Genomic DNA, 20,430 nt, shown 5'->3' on the forward strand with positions numbered 1-20,430 from the left:
CGACTGAATGTATACAATTGTTTTATATGTAACGGAAAATATATAAGAGTAAAACCCACCAACATTTGATAATATTGCTGCTAAACTTGTAATATCAAATTATATCTCTATACTCATCACTCTTTATTTATTATAATAATAAACATATACATAATATCTTATATATATACACACATTACCCGGACCGAAATTCAATACGATAACGTATTTTTCATCTATTTGTCTGCGATGTGATACACTGACACCGTTACCAATTACTAGGTATATAATATTATGGTGATTGGAGAAAGCAAATGAAACACTATATCGTAGTATATTTCTAGCTGATGTACATTATATGAATATTTTCATTGTCACTTCATTGCCTCAAAAAATGTACTAACTACTTTTACATTTATTTTGGTGAAAGTTATCATATAGTAGCACTATAGTAAACCAAAAAAAAAACATAAAAACGTGTATACGTACTATTAATTATATATCGATTACATAGTTAAGAATATAATTTTCACAGCAGGCTTGATTTTAATTACTTTCAATTTTCGAGGTATGCAAAATTACTGTGATCTGCATTGTAAGTACCTTTAGAGTCAGACACTTACAATTATAATAATCTTTCATTTTAAAAAGGACATGCAGTACGATAAGGATGGATTTACACTTATAGTTTTAATATGTTTGGAACGCATATAATATGAACGATCAATAATTAGTTACATAAAAATACAGTGAAACATAAAGTGTTTATAAATCCTATACGCTTCTTTTCGATCGATAAGTTAATTCTAATTGAACGAATTCATCTCTTTAGTGCATTTTCAGCAGAATTTATCAATACAAATATACACTTACATGCACACTTGTCTATACTATAGTTTAACTTTGTATACGTATTTCTTAAAGATTTTATCTTATAGCCAAACGTATATTTATACCAGAATTCATAATGGCATAATAGTGTGCATGATTTTTTTACCATTATTATTACCTATAAATAAATTTATTTCCAATTATTAAACTCTTTGGCAAAGTTACTCATTCAATATATACGTATATATATATAGAAGAATTTTCCAACATTCAACATGTTCTTTTATTTTATTTATTTTATTTTGGTTATTAATAAAATATATTTCTTGTTATTATCGTACCAAAACTAAACAGTATTTGTAGTTGTCCTTATAAAACTACAAACGATACAAATAATAAAAATATTCATATTCAGCTTTACGGGTCATCGTCTCATACATAATGTAGCAGATGCCTAAACTTATGAGTAGATATTTCAATAATATTGATTATCAATTTTATTAGAATAAGCCAAAGTAAAGAATTGAAATAATAGGCCAAACCGTATTTCGTAAAAGGATAATTTTATTGCATAATATATTATATTACAAACAAAAAAAAACAAAATAAAATCGCAAAATCTTTGATTATAACGACCATGGAAAGGCTAAGTAATGTAACCCACACAAATGAAATTTTTCAGGAGTGATTAAATGTCAAATATGTACATACATTTATTGCACTGAAAGGAGATGCTTATGATAAATACAATACATTTTTTTTTGGTAGGGGGTTATAGGTAAAATGTAAAAACATTTCATTCCGCCACCTATAAACATGACCAAATTACACAACTGCTAACGATCATTTACTACGCACACATTTACAAAACTCGCATCATGCACTTAGAAAAATGCCTAAATGAACTTAAAAAAAAAATTGTCTGTTAGCAATTCCTCTGTGTCGTCATATCTATTTCGTCGGCGGTGTGGGTTACATAATTTGGCATTTCCACTGTCAATAATATAGGAGGTAAACACAATTATCTTGAATAATAATAGGTAAATTAGTTTATCTAATGCCAACGAGATTACATAACAAAGAATAAATAAAAACGGAAATTAATAAATGGATTAAAAATTATTAAATCGTTTGTTGACGTCCATTTCGGGTCCGTTGACTCGTTCTTGATGTCTATACACCCGCGATTTGTCCTGGTGGTCTTTGATGCGGTTGTTATACCTCTCTATCTGTTCTTGCAATATTTGGTGTTCAATCTATAAAGAATAAAATAATCAAGTGACAGTGGCTCGTATTCAAAAATATTTTTTTTTTACTCAATTATTATTTACGTATAATACACATAATAATTAGGATGTGCAGTAACGTATGCCACGTGAAAAATACCAAAAGCGTAATATTATAGTCTGTACCCTTGTGGCAAGCACGTATACAAAAAAAAATTCGGAGGGGGGGGGTTACAAAATTTAGCAATACAATTTGTGCTGCAACATAATAAAACAATTTTTTCCTCGTTACTCAAAATAATTTCCGGGGCGAGGGGCTTTGAGCCCGCCAACCACTCTATATACGTGCCTGCCTTACGGTATGTTCTTCTATTGTAGCGGTTAATAATATTAAGTATCATATACCGTACCATTGCTCGTTCTTCGTCGAATTCCAAACATCCGATACCGTCTAATTTTTCTAAGTTGATCCGACCTTTCCATTGCACGCATACACCGTTCATTATAAACGGCGATAGGATGTGGACCTGCAAAAATATACGATTATTAGATTTTCGATTTTTTTCTCGGTGAAAAACGCTGCCAAATTATGGTTATCGTGATAAAATATGCGCGAGATGGAAGTCTAAATAAGTACACTACAGATGACCGAGTAAAGACTATAAAAATAAAAAATGATGGCAATACAAAACGTTCTAGCTGCACAAAAAAATAATATAAAATGAACCTAAAACGGTCCTAAAAGAAAATACGAAAAGCCTCCGGTAGTCATTTTATTGCGATACAACAAGTGTTATATTATCTAAAAAAAAAAAAGAAAAAAAACGTTTTACATTGTATATCTGTAAATATTTGTCTCCGCCGTATATACCTAGTAAAACTCATAAATCGAATTATCCGAGACAATGGTGTGGAGTTATGCGATTTCAATACAGAACTCGGGGCGCTAAGTACCGTCGCAGGCACCCCCGCGATTCACGCCCACGACATACTATATTTATAATATAAAATAATATTGCATTGTATTGCATTGCGCAATAGTCTCGGCCAACAGCGCGCAACACAATCGCGTGGAATTCACCTGACACCGCGTGGTGTCTCGCACTCGCGCCCCGCGATGTCCGCACAATAATGCTAATAATAATAATGTTAATGTGCACATCGTGTGTACCTATATACACCGCGTCGACGACGGCGAGGACGACGCCCTGCAAGTCGCCCCACAATATAACGATATATGAAATGTAAAATATAAGTAAAATCCCTCGGCTGCCGAATAAGTGTTGTACGTATATATTTTATTATAATAATAATAATAATATCATAAGCGTATAGCGTTGTAGTAATAACGATTATATATATATATACATATACGATAACGTATACAATGCGCATCACACGCTGCGTCCGAAACAGTATAAACGTATATAATATTTTATTATTATATACATACACATACACACATGGGGCAGCACGAAATCACGCAACGCTCATTGTCCGGTTTCCTTATACGTATAATAATATGTAATAATGAATAATACATATATAAACGATTATCGTCGTCCGTTCTATTATAATAATATTGGTGTAGGTCATAGTCATTGTACACACACACACACACATTATTATATATCGTCCGGAGCGTTTCCTCCCGTGATTTCGACCGTTTTTACGTTATTTTGGCCGTCGCGTTCGTAAATAAAATGTATCGCACCGGCGGCAATAACAATATATTATTACGCGCATCGCGTATTGTAAAGTCAGACGTTTTTATGTTGTGTTTTGTCGTGATGGTATGTGTGTGTGTGTATGTGTAAGTGAATACGCTGTGCAACCCTTTCGCATCCGTTCGACTTCGACAGAGATTCACTTAATGCGGCCACGGTGTGTACGTAAACAACGTTTCGTGTCGAGTTTGGAATTTTTTTTCCATTGTGTAATCCTTTTTTTTTCTGTTTTTTTTTTTTTTTGTCGACGACGACTATAAAAATTTACGACATCGAACGACCCACCGGAGACATCGGCCCCCAACTCGGTACACAATGATGACCCGCCCAGAAGAACGTCCAGCAGCGAACAGCGACAATAACTTATTTTTCTCTACATTTTCTTGTGATACTTGAAATTTTTAACATCTTCACTATTTCTATGATATGTGTAACAAAAGAGATGACAAATATAATATGCGATCATTTGGATACCAAATAATTTCCAAAAATAAATTTAAATAATTTGAGCAATATACAAATGAAATTATAGTTTGGGTTCGACTGCTCGTCTATCGTATCAATCGGTGAACTACAACTTTCTGGATTGGGAGTAAATTTGTTCATTTATACGTTTCAAAACGGTTAAATATTGTAAACTCCAATATGGACCCTGTAGCCTTACATTCAGTTTTATGTATACATTAGAAATATACCTTCAGAAATTTTTTTAAAGCCATCGAAACTCAATTTATTAAATAAATACATAAATCCATTTTTGACTTTTGGTGAAAATATTTCCGTAATATGTTGGCTAATTAACGCCATATTTTTAACTTAATTAAATAGAAAATTTTAATTCTGCGCGCAGTTGTTTTCTGATTAAATACTATGTAAACTATTTTAAACTTCTAATGTGCTAATAAAATTATCAAATAATTTGTAAAATCGGATATTCGGATTTATGTGTCTACATTTTGTAATTTTTAAGTATACGTTAAGACCATATTAGAAGGTTTTTTATTACTTTAAGATTGTCTTGTGGAAATACAAACTTTTGTTTTTCTATTGAGAATCTCGCTTTTCTTCTATGAATTATTTAATGGATAACTTTTCTGAACATGGTGACCGGTAACGTATCAAAATAAAAATACGAACGAGTAGCTTTTCAGTAATTTAACTTTTTGTACACTAAGGATAATAGGGTAATGATAATGAGTTTGGAAAATATGAAGGCTATGATGATTCAGCGATTTTAGTAATTCGTATTAATCTATTGACATTTATAATTTGTAAAAAATAATCCAAGTATTATAATTATTAGATACAATATTACATATATTTTATATTTTTATAAAACCATCATTTTAAATTAATATTACCTATATTTGAACAATTTTAGATCGAAGATACTATATACTCGTTCATATTTTAAATTAGTTGCACCGACAAATTCAAAAAAAATATCCAATTTTGAAAAACAAAAGCTTGTATCACTGATGTAAAACATACAACGAATTTGAAAATATGGTTTTTAATAAGAATGCTTAGTGAATCGCCCTGTATATTCATGTATGAATGTATGTATGTCGTATGTATTAATAATACGTCGCACACGAACCGAGGCGACGTTATGAACATATAATATAATATATAATAAATAATAATGTTATACATAAAAAAAGAAGCATCGAACAATACTGTTGGGTATGAAAAAAAAAGGGTTTTTTTGGACATTGGGCGCGTATAATAAAACCCTTACGGTATACACACATATTATAAGTACACGTGTTGATTTGATACGCATACAGTGTTTGCCACATGACTGGGCGCGCGATCCGATCCATACCCGTATATTGTTATATATAATGTTACATTATATGCCTACTGGCTATAATACGTACGTGTCACTGTATGTGAATAGTACACATCGTGTATATAATATCTACCGATTTCGAATGCGTGTAATCGGTGAAACTTTAACACTATAGTACGTATATGACTATTGCCCACACAACAAACACGCAATATACCTACGTAGCGATTAGCGACGCGTCTTCGTACACGATGGTTTGTATTGGAATTCGCATCATATAGATACATATTACCTATACATTATATATATCATATATGTATATATGTATTAATACCAGATACAAGTTTATAGGTATTTATTTATTCGCTGAACAACCGTTCGGGATTTCCACTTAGTTGTGTTTAAGTTTACGACGTATAATAATAGTAGAATTCTGCAGATGTTGTGTTATCGTTTTCGTGGTACAAATAAAGTGATAATACATTAAATATGTTTTTTTGTAATAGTGCTGCTATCGAAATAACGATAGTGCACAATCAAAATTATTCTGTATGTATACGACGCGAATATGTAGTTGTGTATTATCACGGTTATCAACGCGACTGCACTAGGTTACTCGATTTTTTCCCACGCGAATCCGTTTTACAATACGATTTCGTATTATACCGTGCATTTATGCAACAAGCCAACAACGCGCGGTACTGACGGTTGGCAGAGGACCAGCGTATAGTTCGTTTGTCATAATTGTTTTAATCGATATTCAAATGTTATCACAAAATACCAATTGAACTGTTTATATTTCAAAAAGTGGCATTTTCTGAACGCCGTTTAACGAATGGCAAAAAACTGTGTGCGGAATTATCTACTAGAAACTACTGCCCTAAATTTTAAAGGGACGTTTTAAAACCAATATACATTCATTATTATTATTCACTACCTATATATACGCTCAGAATCTAAATTAAAAGTTTTTCTTCTCCATATATTATTATATTTATTCTCACTACAGAGTGTGTACAGTCAAGTGGCTCAGACCCGGCGGCACACAATATTTTACATGCGTATTATTACGTATGTATATATGTATACAATTCAACATCATAAGATACCTATAGCTATTGCACAATACAATCATTTACCGACAATGTCCGACGTCACGGAAGTAATATCATTATGTATACACGTACGCGTGCAAAGGTACGAAGATGTGTGTGTGTGTGTGTGCATATTGTGGTGAACATAATACCTCCGTCACGGGACCGGACCACCCAGTGCACATATCGCCGTTGCCCGACGACGCGATACTTACCTACCCTCGGCGTGCGCGAGAGTGATGGAAATCGTGTGTCGTGGTCGTGTACCACCGTCGTCATTACACGGCTCGCCGACACAGGTATATCGTGTGTGTGTGTGTGTGTGTGTGTGTCGTGTCCGACGTCGTACAATATATTGTACACACATATAGGTGGGTATATATAGTTATTATATTTAGGCACTACACATCATATTGGATTCACTATATATATAATACCTCCTGTACGTCTTCGGACGTCGCTACCGATTTCGGGTACTCTGCACCGCCACCCAGCGTATATACGATTTATTCAAGACTGCAGTATATACACATCTATATAGATTTTATACACTGGGTGGCGGTGCAGGGTACCCGAAATCGTTATCGACGTCCGAAGACGTCCAGAGAAATAGATGTGTTCCAATGTGTAGTGCCTAAATAGATATAAAGTATAATATGGTCTTTGTGCCGCAAGAAGATACTGCAGTGGCGGGGAGATGTATTTTATTCTCGATATTTGGCGCTCCGTTTTATTATTGTTTTGATTTATATCCTACGAGCGCGGCCTTTTTTGTCGGCGCATTTCATGTTTTTAATGACTTCGTTTAACAAAATAATATTATACAATAAATAATGTTTATCAACACTCTTTTTTTCCTGCAGCTCTTATTCGATCTGATAATGAATAATAATAATATGTTATAGGTAATCATCTCAATTTCACATACTTAAACATCTTAACTTATAGGGCCTGCCTTTTTTTTAACGTAAGGCACATCAATTATTTCAAAAACTGTTAGTATGAAAATATTTATCTTAATAAGAACATACTTTTAAATCATTAAAAATACAATTTTCAAATAATAAATTCATTCGAAATTCAGTTTTTATTGAGATACTCTGAAAAATATTCTGCATCTGAAATTTAAAAAGCGCAAAAGTATAGTTATCGCTCTGTTGCACAGCAGTCAAGTGCACCTCGTAATTATAATCACAGTGTTACAAAAAACGATTCTAAAAAAAGATGGTCTATCAGCCTAGCTATTTATTATTAGCCAATATATTTGATGATACTCTTATATTTATTTTATATTGCTATTAAATACAATTTTTTATGTAATTTATTTTACCATTAGTATTCGAATAAGTTAATCTAATTTTTTTACCAAAATAGTTTACTTTAATATTAATATTTAGTTATTAAAATAGTTTATTAGTGTATGTATATTATATTAAGTATCTATATAATTAATCATTTTTATTAATTTTTGAGTCAATACCACTGTGGCGCCGTGTATATAAAATATTATATTAATATTCGTTAAAGTTTTCAAGAATAATATTTTTAAAAACAACAAAGTAATTAAATTATTTATTCGTCGTTAAAATATCTAATTTCGTCCAAATTTGAACCTCAAATGCCTATAAAAAATTTGCTTATATATTTTTTAGATTTTTTTGTTTCAGAATAAACTACTTATAAGGAACTTACTATCAAATGTTCAAATCTTAGCTATAAAATTGTTTGAAAATTTTCATTATTTTGGTTTTTGACAAAATTTTATCCTCCTTCAAATTCTTATAAAAAATAAACTGTGCCTATATATTTCAAATATGTTTAAATAGATGTTGTAATAACTACTGAGGAACCGTATTCAAATATTATTTTAATTATTATTTTCTAACATCCTCATAGACCTATTTCCACCCTTGAGTCAGGAGGTAAAACCACGAATTTTAATCGGTTTAGAATTTTGTTCAAAAGTGTAAAATTAATAACTTTATTTTTATTATTTCTAACAAAAGAATCAGTATTAATGTCACACGCTACTCGGTGCAATTAAAACTTACTCAAATAAGTAAATGTATGTATCGTATACCTATATGGATATAGTTGTAATTTGTTATTATATTATTATTATTATTATTATTATTATTATTATTATTTATAGCTGATACACTTTAGCTACTGTGATCGTGGGTGATGAAATCTGACCCGCCAACTCGATATGTATCATATTTTACTATTATTTTTTATCGCGATATTATATTGTGTACATAATACACTGCACTCATGTCACCGCATTTGTCGGAGACCGGAGGAATGCGGTTTGGCCGTTACTCCGCCACCAGACAAGATCGTGTGTCCGCGTGCGTAATATTATAACACGCCTTATTAATAGATATGATTTTAAGGTTCCGAAGTCATTGTTATTAAAACACGTACCCAATATAACTAAAATACATATTTTATGCACTTTATTTTTCATTAATATTGAGAAAATAATAATTTATATGAAACTAAATTAATGATTAAAATACAAATGGCCCATGAACGACGTCGTAAATTAATTTATGTAAAATAGATTATAAAAAAAAATAGGAAGGATTATGTTTATTTTTAATTTTAATTTTAATAAGATTTAGTTAGCAACTAAACATAGACTCAATTAGTAATTAATATATGTACCTAAAACAATCTAGGACTTGATTCATCTTAAAATGTTTTATTGGGAATCGGTTCCTATGCAATAATTTATTAAACAGTTGTTGATAAGATAATATAAAACCGACCAAAAAATATATGAATTAAGTTAATATCAATAGAAAATATTTACTTGTTATTTCGGCGACACTGCGGAGCTTTTATATTAAAAAAAAAGTATCTAATACAAATCATATTATGAAACGTTACCGTCAAATATTTATTTATAGGTCGTTTATAAATTCCATTAGGTACCATATACTTTTACATCATGCGATTACTCAAGTTTCAAAACAAATCTATAAACGCAATATCAATTCGATAATACATAGTATATCTTAAATATATTTTCCACCACAATTTGTATTTTACTTATAGATAAATATATTTTGTTTATTAGTTTAATATTATATAATATATTTTACATCCAACTCGCACCGATTTCTAACGGAAAAACTTTGGTTCTATAACGTCATGTTGATGAAAAAAAAATGCAAAATAAAATAATTAGGTAGTAGATACTAAATCAAAGGAGCGTGAAACTAATTTTAACGAAGATAGCATTTTATAGAATAAAAAAAAAACAAATGCAAGTCATGAACATCTCTAGTATATATATGTATATGTATAATATATTACACTATATAGCTACTGACTCGATACGTGCTGTGCATAAATCCTAAATCGTATGCATTTATATATAGCCCATATATATAATAATACAATTATCTAAAGGTATGCTGCCTCGTTATTTTATGTGATTCACGAAGAGTAGGTATTTGTGTTTTTTTATTATTTTTTTTTTTAGGGTCGTTAATTATTATTACCGGGTGAGCACCGGGCTAGTGTTGTACTATTTATGTGTATACGCCTATGACGGTGGGTGGCAAATCGAACTATGCAGACAGATGTCTCTTAATAAACTTATCAACAAGGGTTCGGCCGGAGTACGGCAAAAAACAATAATTGAAAAAAAAATCGGTAATTTTTGCAAGTGCATATAAAATAACATTTGTACAAAGGTGTTGAAACGTGTTAAAGAGAGGAAAATAAAAAAATAATTTTTTCGGCTTCAAGCTGTGACAGTCAAAGAGTTGCTAATGCGGTAACAAAACGCGTATGTGCGCACTGCAATGTTTAAAGGGTAGTCCGAAAAGGTGTACACTAGTAGTTCTCAGTCGGGGTTGTGTAAATAAACGGGGTAAAAAAAAATATATTAATAATGTAATTTCGCGTTGTTTTTTTCTCTCGCTCTGCCTCCAGCTGAGAAGTTCTTCGTCAGCGCCGCGAGTTTTAATCGAATTGTTACACGCCGCTGTTTCTGATGGGCGTGTGACTTATATTATATAATATTGTGCACGGCTTTCGGAGGGAGAATTCGAATTTTTTTCACCTTCGTACAATATAGGTGTTCGTTTTACCGGCATTTCGATTGTAAAAATGTATAATGACAATAATAATAATAACAGACGAAAGTCCGGCTACTTCCGACGGACACGACTAATAATCGCAAGTGACCACTGACCGAAAAGGCGTTCACGTGAACTAACATAATAGCAACGATTATAGGGGAGACGCTTTTTAATAAAATGTAGTACCTGCGTGATTTTATAATATATCGTTTAGCCCGTTTAGGATAGACTATTGTCGTAATTCGTTTGTTAAAATATAATAATGCCTTGTCGTTTTTAAAACGTTTATATTTTTATTAGCTTCTTATTATATGAATTGAGTCTAATGCAAAGAGTATATAATATAAGAGTAATTAATTCGTCCAAAATATACGTATTAAATATATTATGTATAATGCACTTAGGTATATTTTCCTTTTTATTTAATACATTGGTTGGTATAAAACGCGTCTAATCTATAGGTTTTAAGCATTATTTGATTAGATTTGTTTCGTAAAGACTCGTGTCTTAACTCATCTTGTTGGTGAATGCAACTTACTATAATAATTATATTTATAGGCGCCTATATATGTACAAAAATCTGTGCAACACAATTAAACTATTTTATAATTAGCGTCAACACGCTGAAAATACGACGTAGGATATACCTTTACTGCACGAGTTCAGAGTTGTATACCTACGTTTGTTTTAGTAATTATTTCACATGTCATTCACCCTCATCCCGAAATTCCAACTGCAGAAATAAAATAACACATATTATATGACATAATGTTTCCTATAAAAGGGGTTCGTATACTGCAGGCAGTAATAATAACGACCTTTCTGCTGCACTGTACCCATACATGTACGCCGTTATATACCGGAAACGGCGCTTTTGTTATACGGATATACCACGCAGGAGATCGGCGTACGATCGCTGTTCGGCTGATATTTACAACAAAATAATAAACTTAATGGTATTGTTATATACGACGCCACGGGTTGTAAGACCTTTGCCAAAATTAATTATCTTTAAACGTCTTTATGGCCGAAGCGTCGTGCGTATTTAAAAGAACGGCGGAAACGACTCTCGGTTAAATATATATATATGTATAATAAATTAATAACACGCGGGCTCGCTATACTTCATACCGAATTTATCATCATTAAAGCTTAAATTTAACGATGATGCGCTTTGCATTTTATTCCGTACTTTTACGTTGTCATTTTTGGACTTGAATAAGTAAATTTTAAAAACAGCATCCAGAAGATTCGTCTGTACGATTATTGTATGCGGCAATTACTGAAATCGGCGAAATCTACTCATTGTAAGTCCTCACTCCTCTTTATTATAATTTATAATTGTGTAAATAATTTACACTAAAATATTTGGATCTTATACATTACAATATACATTATGTAAATATACATTACAATGTACAGAATATAAATTACGTCCGATTACTTTATCATCTCCTCGAAAAAAAATACCATAAAAATACGTTATGATGGATAAGACAAAAGATTGTTTTTATTATTATATATGCGTACTTATATGTTTTTGCTTCAGTTTAGTCAATTCGAAAGTATTTCTAAATGACGTTTTTCTTATTATATCGTTTTTGTAGGTAGGTACATATATATGCTTAGTATTGATATTATTTATTTTTGTTGGCCATCAAAAGACATTACGCTCACCTATCCCGCGCATCCACGCGTCTTTGTATATATACGCCGGTGTCCAGTAGACTAAAAAAAAAGTGGCTTCACCCGTACATATAATATTTATATATTATATATTATCGTATATAAGTTTACAATACCGGGTCCACAACAATAGTTGTATATATACACATAAGCCGGAGTAAACACGAGGGTGAAAAAAAGAAAAGAAAAGATTGTATACATGCAAACATCTGAAATTGAAACCGGGCGTACTTGTACGACGATTTTATTGTGTTGTCAGCTCTTCAGTAAATTTGTCAGGCCTGTCAAAATCGCGTATCGTAAAAGTAACATAATACCTATACGTAGGTATACGCCTTTTTCACGGGTAATTTTTCAATTATTACATAATATAGTTGAGTACCTATATATATATATATATATATATATATACTATTATATATTATAATATATGGTATAATATACCGTTCCGTGCATAGGCCGTGATGAGGACGTTTTACCCGCTGAAATCGTATTGTGGGTGCATCTTATAAGTCGTCAGCCGTCTTATATAATTCGACAACAATATTTTTATACTCAGCAGAAGTAGTAGTATTGACTTGTACTTCGTATGGTTTTAAGCTTTGACTGGACTTTTTTTTAAAACATACAAAAAAATAAACCCCTTAACTTTCGTAGACTTTTAATATGTGCATTCAATACAAACAACGATTTTACATTGTTAGCATATATCTTCGGTCTTACTTAGAAATTATATGCGACTCTGTCAGGATGTCCGAATTGCTGTCGACTGTAAATGCATAAAGATACATTTCGGTCTCCAATCGCTTCCTTATTATAATATGTTTTTACCCATCCCATTTATCCCACTTGGAAAAACAGCCCCTGCAACTGCACCGGGCGCTGTAAATAATATTATAAACATTTGTTGTAAATATTATACGTATTGTATTACTGTCGTCAGTTTTTATAGTATTACTCGTATATATATTATTATATTGTCGTGAGCATTCCCAAAACACGGTCGAGTGTTGACAAGGGGAAAAACGCGCGGATCAATATACGCTTTTGAAAAAGAGGGTTGCATGGATGAGGGGAGGGATTATAATTGACGCCATTTTGTTTTCAGAGTTCCAATGGCACTATTGTTGTTATAACGAATAGAATTTCAAAGAAAAGAGGAAGTATTTTCATTATCACATGTCATTATTCTAAATCATTTATAAAAGTGTGCAGTTTACGTGTGTCGTGTGTGTGTGTGTGTGGCCATGTAGGCAGTTGAAAAAATTTCATAGACAGATCGATATATATATACCTATATATATATTATATGCACTTTTGCACTTTTCACAGTAAAAAACGCAACTTTTAACGATCATCCTACTAATAACACGTAAAATCTATAATAATATTATTATGGTCTATGGGTTACCGATTGCAATGTTTTAAATTATATTTTTTACCTGAGAGTAAGTCATCGCATCAACAATTTATCGGAATATATATTTTATATCTATGAACTCACGTTTCACGAGACATTGAATTCTATACTTCAAAATAATATTATAATTGTAAATCAATGAAAAAGGTGAAAGCAGATATTTTTTAATACTATATTCAATTTAACGTAAACTTAAAATATATATATATATAATAGCATGCATAATGTTTACAATATCATTTAGTGTATTATATATAATACCTATACATAGTCATATATTTTCTGATTAATACAGGATAAGACTAAATTATTATGGAGAAAACTATATCGATAATTTAAAAATATATAATATTTGTTTTTCCTCGACTTATTTTGGACATTATATTATAATATATAAGTATTGTAATATTCAAAATAAATTCGGAAACTGTAGGTTTTCAGCGAGTATATTAATAACTCAATATTATTCTTACTCGAATGCCAATAATGTAATACAGAAATATAATTTATTTTAATATGATATTAAGATTAGACGTGTTTATACCAAAAATTAATTTTTATTTTAACTGTACCGTAATGGGCTCAATAGTGTAACAATCATGTTGGTCAGCAAACGAAAATATACTATCTACAAATAGATGAGTAGATATTATAAGCAACAAACTTATTTTTTGTGTATAAACTTCCAATATCTACTTATTACTTTAGCTTTGATTCTTAATAAATAATTAATTATGACAAAATTAAATGTATGTCCTTACCATTCCTTGTTCTTTTTCAAAATCACAATAACCAATTGTGGGTTGGTGGTAAGATGTCATCGGCGGCATGTTCGGAGTGAACATAAGTTGCAGATTTGTCCCTGTTGTGGCGAAAGCCTAGAATAGAAAAACAAGAATGTAAAATGTGTAACCAATAGAAACAGAAAAATGGGTTCTCAACTACGACCCGAATCGTTATTGATTTAATACGTACGATGTCTACATGTCCTTCGCGACAACCCATTTGAAAACGGTTTTGTCGTTCTTCGTGAGGCCTGTCTCTATAGCTCGTATACCTAACCTGTAGAAAAAATTACAAGATATAAATACTATTCACTTTAGAGACATTTAATATATATTTTTTGAATAATTTGGAAATTTATATAATATTATGTTACGTTTTTACGCTTTAAACGCATAAATAAAATGTACTACTTTTAGCCAAATTCATGAAACTCGTACGCAGAGTTCATACATTAAAAAAAATATTTGTATAATTATTTTTGATATGGACACAAAGAAAAGTTACTTGACTCTCAAATCAGGCAACTATATATACCTATGTGAATGTGATGTATAATTTTGTAAAAATTACTTTAAAAATAAGTATAATTGGTACCTCTCTAACTAAATATTTAAAAAAGTGAATTCGTAAAATATTTAACATTATAAACTTAATATTCTGTTTAAGGTATGAATTATATCTATATGTAAATAATTAATCAGAATAAATAGTAATCGATATTATACTTATTTTATATTTGTTTATTGAAAAAGTAGGCAAAATAGTAAAATATAGTATATAAAATATGTATAAAAAATAAATGCATGGTCATATTTAGGTACCTTGTCTACACTATAAAGAATTTTATTTATATGACTATTTTAAATTTACTATCAAGTACTTTAAACGTATGCTAAATAAATTACGTAGTTATTAATTAATTGTTGTCAACTTAACAAATATCATAATAATATTATATACTATCACATCATTGACGTATGCGCACATATCAAGAACTAGAACGTGGTACATATAATATAATCACAACCAAAATACTCATAGGGAGGCAGGAACCAACTAAAAATGTTTAATTACAACGTTGATAATTGTAGTACGTATAAATAGTGTAATGTGTATAGACTGTAAAGTCATATACAATTTTAGGTGTTAGCTACATAAACATAATATGGTTTCAACGAATCGATTCTTTACAGCTGTAAATCATTTGAAAATTTACCATTTGGATTTTAAACACACGTGGCGGTCAGTGCTGTGGCGGCAGTACAAAATATAAGATTCAGCCGTGCAGGGTTTATATAGTATTATAGTGGCGGCAAAGTGTCACAGGACCTGGTCACTGAAAAGGCCACATGGTCTCCGATTACTGTCTTATATCACGATTAATGACTTTTAGTTCGGTCGATATTTCTTTTGTGAGTAAAAACCGTCATAATGATCGACCAACTAATGGAAACTTAAAAACGTGAATTGTATGTATGAATGCACATACGTAATGTATGTTGTACACTTATAAATTCACACACGTTGGTCGTTTTTATTTGCAGCTTTTGGCAAAATTTATATTGTTTTTTGGTGATTTATATACTTTAATTTAAATTGAATGTTTTTAAAATTCAAACTCTTGAATTAAAATTAAATTTTCTGTTTTGTGATAATTTAATTTTTGTTAAACGTTATTATCATGATTGCAATATTTCCCCGTCACTACATTCCTTTATACCTAATTACATTTTGCACTGATGAGGAGGTCTGGGGACGGGTATTCCCCCCTAATAAAAAACCACTATTATAAATATTATTTTGTTACTGCACTGAATATGATTACACCCACAGTATTTATAAACGCGTTCTTATGGGTGCGAATTTGGATTAAAAAAAGTAAAAACTGTTGGTATTTGGAATAACTGTAAATTACTGAAAATCGAAGTCCCGTAGAGTACAGAGGCTTTTGAAAAGAAAAAACCACTGACGGATGTTAAACAATACTACAAATCGGTCACACTACTGTGTAGGTCCAGATTTTATATATCGTGTACGTGTATAGTGTATACCATTTATTGTAATAGAAATATAGTAGCTATAGTATTTAGGTTATGTGCACGTGTGAATATTTCGATAAATTTGTGTAAATGAGTAACATATTTTACGCCCATGTTTTTACAACAGCGTATACTAACATGTCGTACATTCAATTATCATACTTATATAGACTATATATTTTTCAAAAATTAAAAACGTTTCACGGGTGGCGTCGGACAAAAAATAAAAATGTTTAGTTTTATTTTAAAAATGTTTGATTAGTATGCAATAATGTTAAATTAAACAGTAATGCAATTACAACTGTTTGATTACTTGATGAATAATATTATCAAAAGAAAAACAAATTTAAAAATTAATTTATTATTATTATTGTGATTTTTGCGATTAGAAATTGTTCATTAATTTTTTAATTTCCGCATTAAAATTACTTGTGCCTGCTCTAAGTACATGTCGGAGATATTCACTGATTATTGTTGAGTGATCACTGTGGGTATAAATATTATTAAAACGCAATAATACGACAAAACAACACAAACAAATTATAGTGAATATTTTAAAAATATTGAAAATGCAATGTTATTTAACAAACTGATTGGAAACAGAATCCAAAAATTAAGAATAGAATTTTAATAATTTTTATTAGAATGCACTTTATCTTATCGGTAGACCTAGACCGTGACGCGATAAATAAAATACAATTCAATTATTATATAGCATCCTTTATAGATATAAAATGTGTTTGATGAGATAGGTAAAAATACATAAAATATTTAATTTGTCAATTTAGAGCGGACCGCCGGTTGCTAACCAGTGACCACTATATTCATCAGTGTGTGCAAGTTATATTATATACATTATATAATTTATATAATATGTTGGGTAATGGGTATATTTATTTATAATATATTATTAGTTACCTACTATATTATACAAATATATTTTTGCTTAAAAGTTTGATCCATAAAAGTGTACCTAATAGGTACTATTTTAAATTAAATCCATTTTAATTTAATTACTGAAATGAAAATTAAAGTTACTTAATTTATTACTCGTCGTTTTAATTAACCTAACCTATTTTGTTCGTTGTAAGCACTTGTATCGATGTCACATATATTCGTGTACAATAAAGTCATAATGTTGAGTCGTGATTTTAAAAAAATGTACTTAAGCACTATACAAACTACAAGCATAAAACTAATGACGATTTAAATTTAATTCGCAGACGGTGGCGGTATACCTATCAGTATTACCTATATATGCATATGCACTATAATATACCTAACAAGTAATATTATATGCTGAAAATCTATAACTACTGTGTGCTCGAGCGCACAGTTGCGCACTCGTATACACGTCTTGTACTCACGTCACTCTCACGACTGAGTCGTTTGAACAGATCGTCGGTCTGAAACTTATTCTTCTGGTCGGGCACCACACGGGGCATCTTGAACGCCAGCCTGGGCTTGGGCATTTGGTGTTCGAACAGCCCCTGGCACATGGGGTTGAACGACGGCGGCATCATGTTGCCCGGGCCCATCGACCCGAAATCGTTCATCATGAGCATTGGACGTTTCGCGCTCGACAGACGCTATTGCGGTATACTATAATATGTGTATATATATGTGTGTATAAACTCTAGGCGATCGTATTATCGTAAGTATCGGTTTTTCTCGGACCGTTTTATCGACTGCGGCGCGATCGATAGCGCCGTCGATATAATAATATTATATTGATATACCTAATTATGATTATGACGCGGTACCGTATACGCGAGCGGATTATCGTTATCACCGGTTTCGCCGAAAGCGCATAATACAACACTCGTGTACCGTTGGCGGTAAGTGCCTACCCGTTCAAATGAAATTATTAATCTGCACGAATCGAGATAGCGGACGGTGTGCTGCGATTTAAAAAACGGACGACCGCGATGGGACACCGTCGAACTCTGCTGTATACACGTGCAGCAGTAATATATTATTTTATATTATTATTACGGTCGAGCACCGTCGCCGCCGAACATACGCATCACAATGACGTCGCGATGACGATGATATAAAAATAATAGTGCAATACGACGACGGCAGTCCGATGTCGTATGGTGAAACGCGCGCGCCGCCGCGATAGGGCCCGGCGAGCGGTGCGGTGCGGCGCTCGCTTTTCGTACCACCAGCGGGGGCTAGGTCGACCAATCGGATGCTGCGGCGGGCGTGTCCGGTGCGCGACACGCTATGTATATACGATAATATTATATTATTATTATTATTATTGTGTTCAAACGTATATGAAAATATTATATTATGCGCGCCGTCTGCCGTAGTCGTTCGTCGTGGCTCTCCTCTCGTACCTCGTGTAGGCCCGTCACTCACCTACCCCTAGAGAATAGTTACGTCCAACACTATATTATAGACGACGATTATTTACATATATTATGGATTTATTGGAAATATTAAAATAGCTGGTGTATAACGTCGAACGCGATTCGAGCTTTTTTCGGAAATCACGACGGTCATCCGTCTGGTCGCGTATATAATATATATATATATTATGTGCCCATATATACATAGATCTAATTGCTAGGTATACGTGATGAATGATCCGCAAGCACCGTTCCGGTTTGTTATATTCCGAGACCGTGCCGAATCGTAGTTAATATCATAACAAAGGCCGGTCGATTTTTTTCACTCCGCCGATTCGAACACGCGCCTTTCACGTCGACGCCGCGCAGTAGGTACTTATATTTACCTACCTATATAGATGTACGCCTCGTCCCATTATAAGTCCCCGCTGCACGCTTTTACAGCCTTTTATTCGCAACGGTAGCAGTGCAACATATTACGTATTTACGTATAACATAATATATTATGTAGAGTTTTAAAAAATGATAATGTTCAGTTATATACGTATGAAAAATAAGTATAGTGATGTACTGATGTTTGCCGCACGACGATACAACACGATTGACGCAGTTGTATATAATGCATATTATCCATAGCTGCAGCTAGGTATATGCTCGTATAGATGATGATGGTTTATCTTAAAATGAATGATGATTATACGATATAAAGGATGTTTATTTATGAGCTTATAAAATATAAACTGTTAAAGGTTGAAATAGAAAGACGTTGTGTAATATTGTATTTGAACTATTGCAGGGAGGCTATAACATATTCCTAGAGAAAATAATTAATAATTTAAATGTTTAGATACATTAAATTTTCTAAATCTGTAAAATACTGTGTATAATTGATTTACTAATAAACAACAAATTTTACATTTTAACAAAAAGCAATTAGCATATCAAATATAATTTTAATTTGTATTATATAATAAAAGTGCTATTATTACTATGAATTCTTACATTGCAAATTTCATTTTTTTAGACCAAATTCATTAATATTTAATAACTTGGACTATGTCAATAAATTCAGTTTGTTTCTCTTCAATATTTTCCCTCTGAACACTATTATCGTATAAAATAACTTGTCAAGTCTCTCATAACTCATTGTTAATCTTATATAACTACCATGTTTTTAGTCTTATAGCTCTGCACTAGGTATACTGAATGACTTTTCTACAGTGCAAATTATTACGGTCAATATGTTTCTTATAGTATACACTATACAATGTTTGAAGTTTAATTCTACGAATAAAATATTATCATTCTTTTAATAATTGTATGTAACCATACAGTGTTATATTATCAAAGTAAAAGTTTTTGATTTTAATAGTCAATAATCATACAAAATTGA

The 20,430-nt window shown here is 31.5% G+C and overlaps 1 protein-coding gene across 1 annotated transcript; it reads right to left on the reverse strand.

Annotated features, from left to right (window-relative positions):
- Positions 1–1,356: 1,356 nt before the first annotated feature.
- On the reverse strand, positions 1,357–18,767 carry LOC132926630 (protein big brother-like). Its single transcript, XM_060991004.1, has 5 exons — positions 18,048–18,767; positions 14,831–14,917; positions 14,617–14,733; positions 2,447–2,563; positions 1,357–2,066 (listed from the first exon to the last, which is right to left on the reverse strand). The coding sequence occupies exons 1-5, from the start codon at positions 18,243–18,245 to the stop codon at positions 1,923–1,925; spliced, it is 663 nt and encodes a 220-aa protein (XP_060846987.1). The 5' UTR covers positions 18,246–18,767; the 3' UTR covers positions 1,357–1,922.
- Positions 18,768–20,430: the final 1,663 nt, after the last annotated feature.

This window comes from Rhopalosiphum padi, chromosome 3 (assembly GCF_020882245.1).
Source record: "Rhopalosiphum padi isolate XX-2018 chromosome 3, ASM2088224v1, whole genome shotgun sequence".
Lineage (NCBI taxonomy): Eukaryota > Metazoa > Arthropoda > Insecta > Hemiptera > Aphididae > Rhopalosiphum > Rhopalosiphum padi.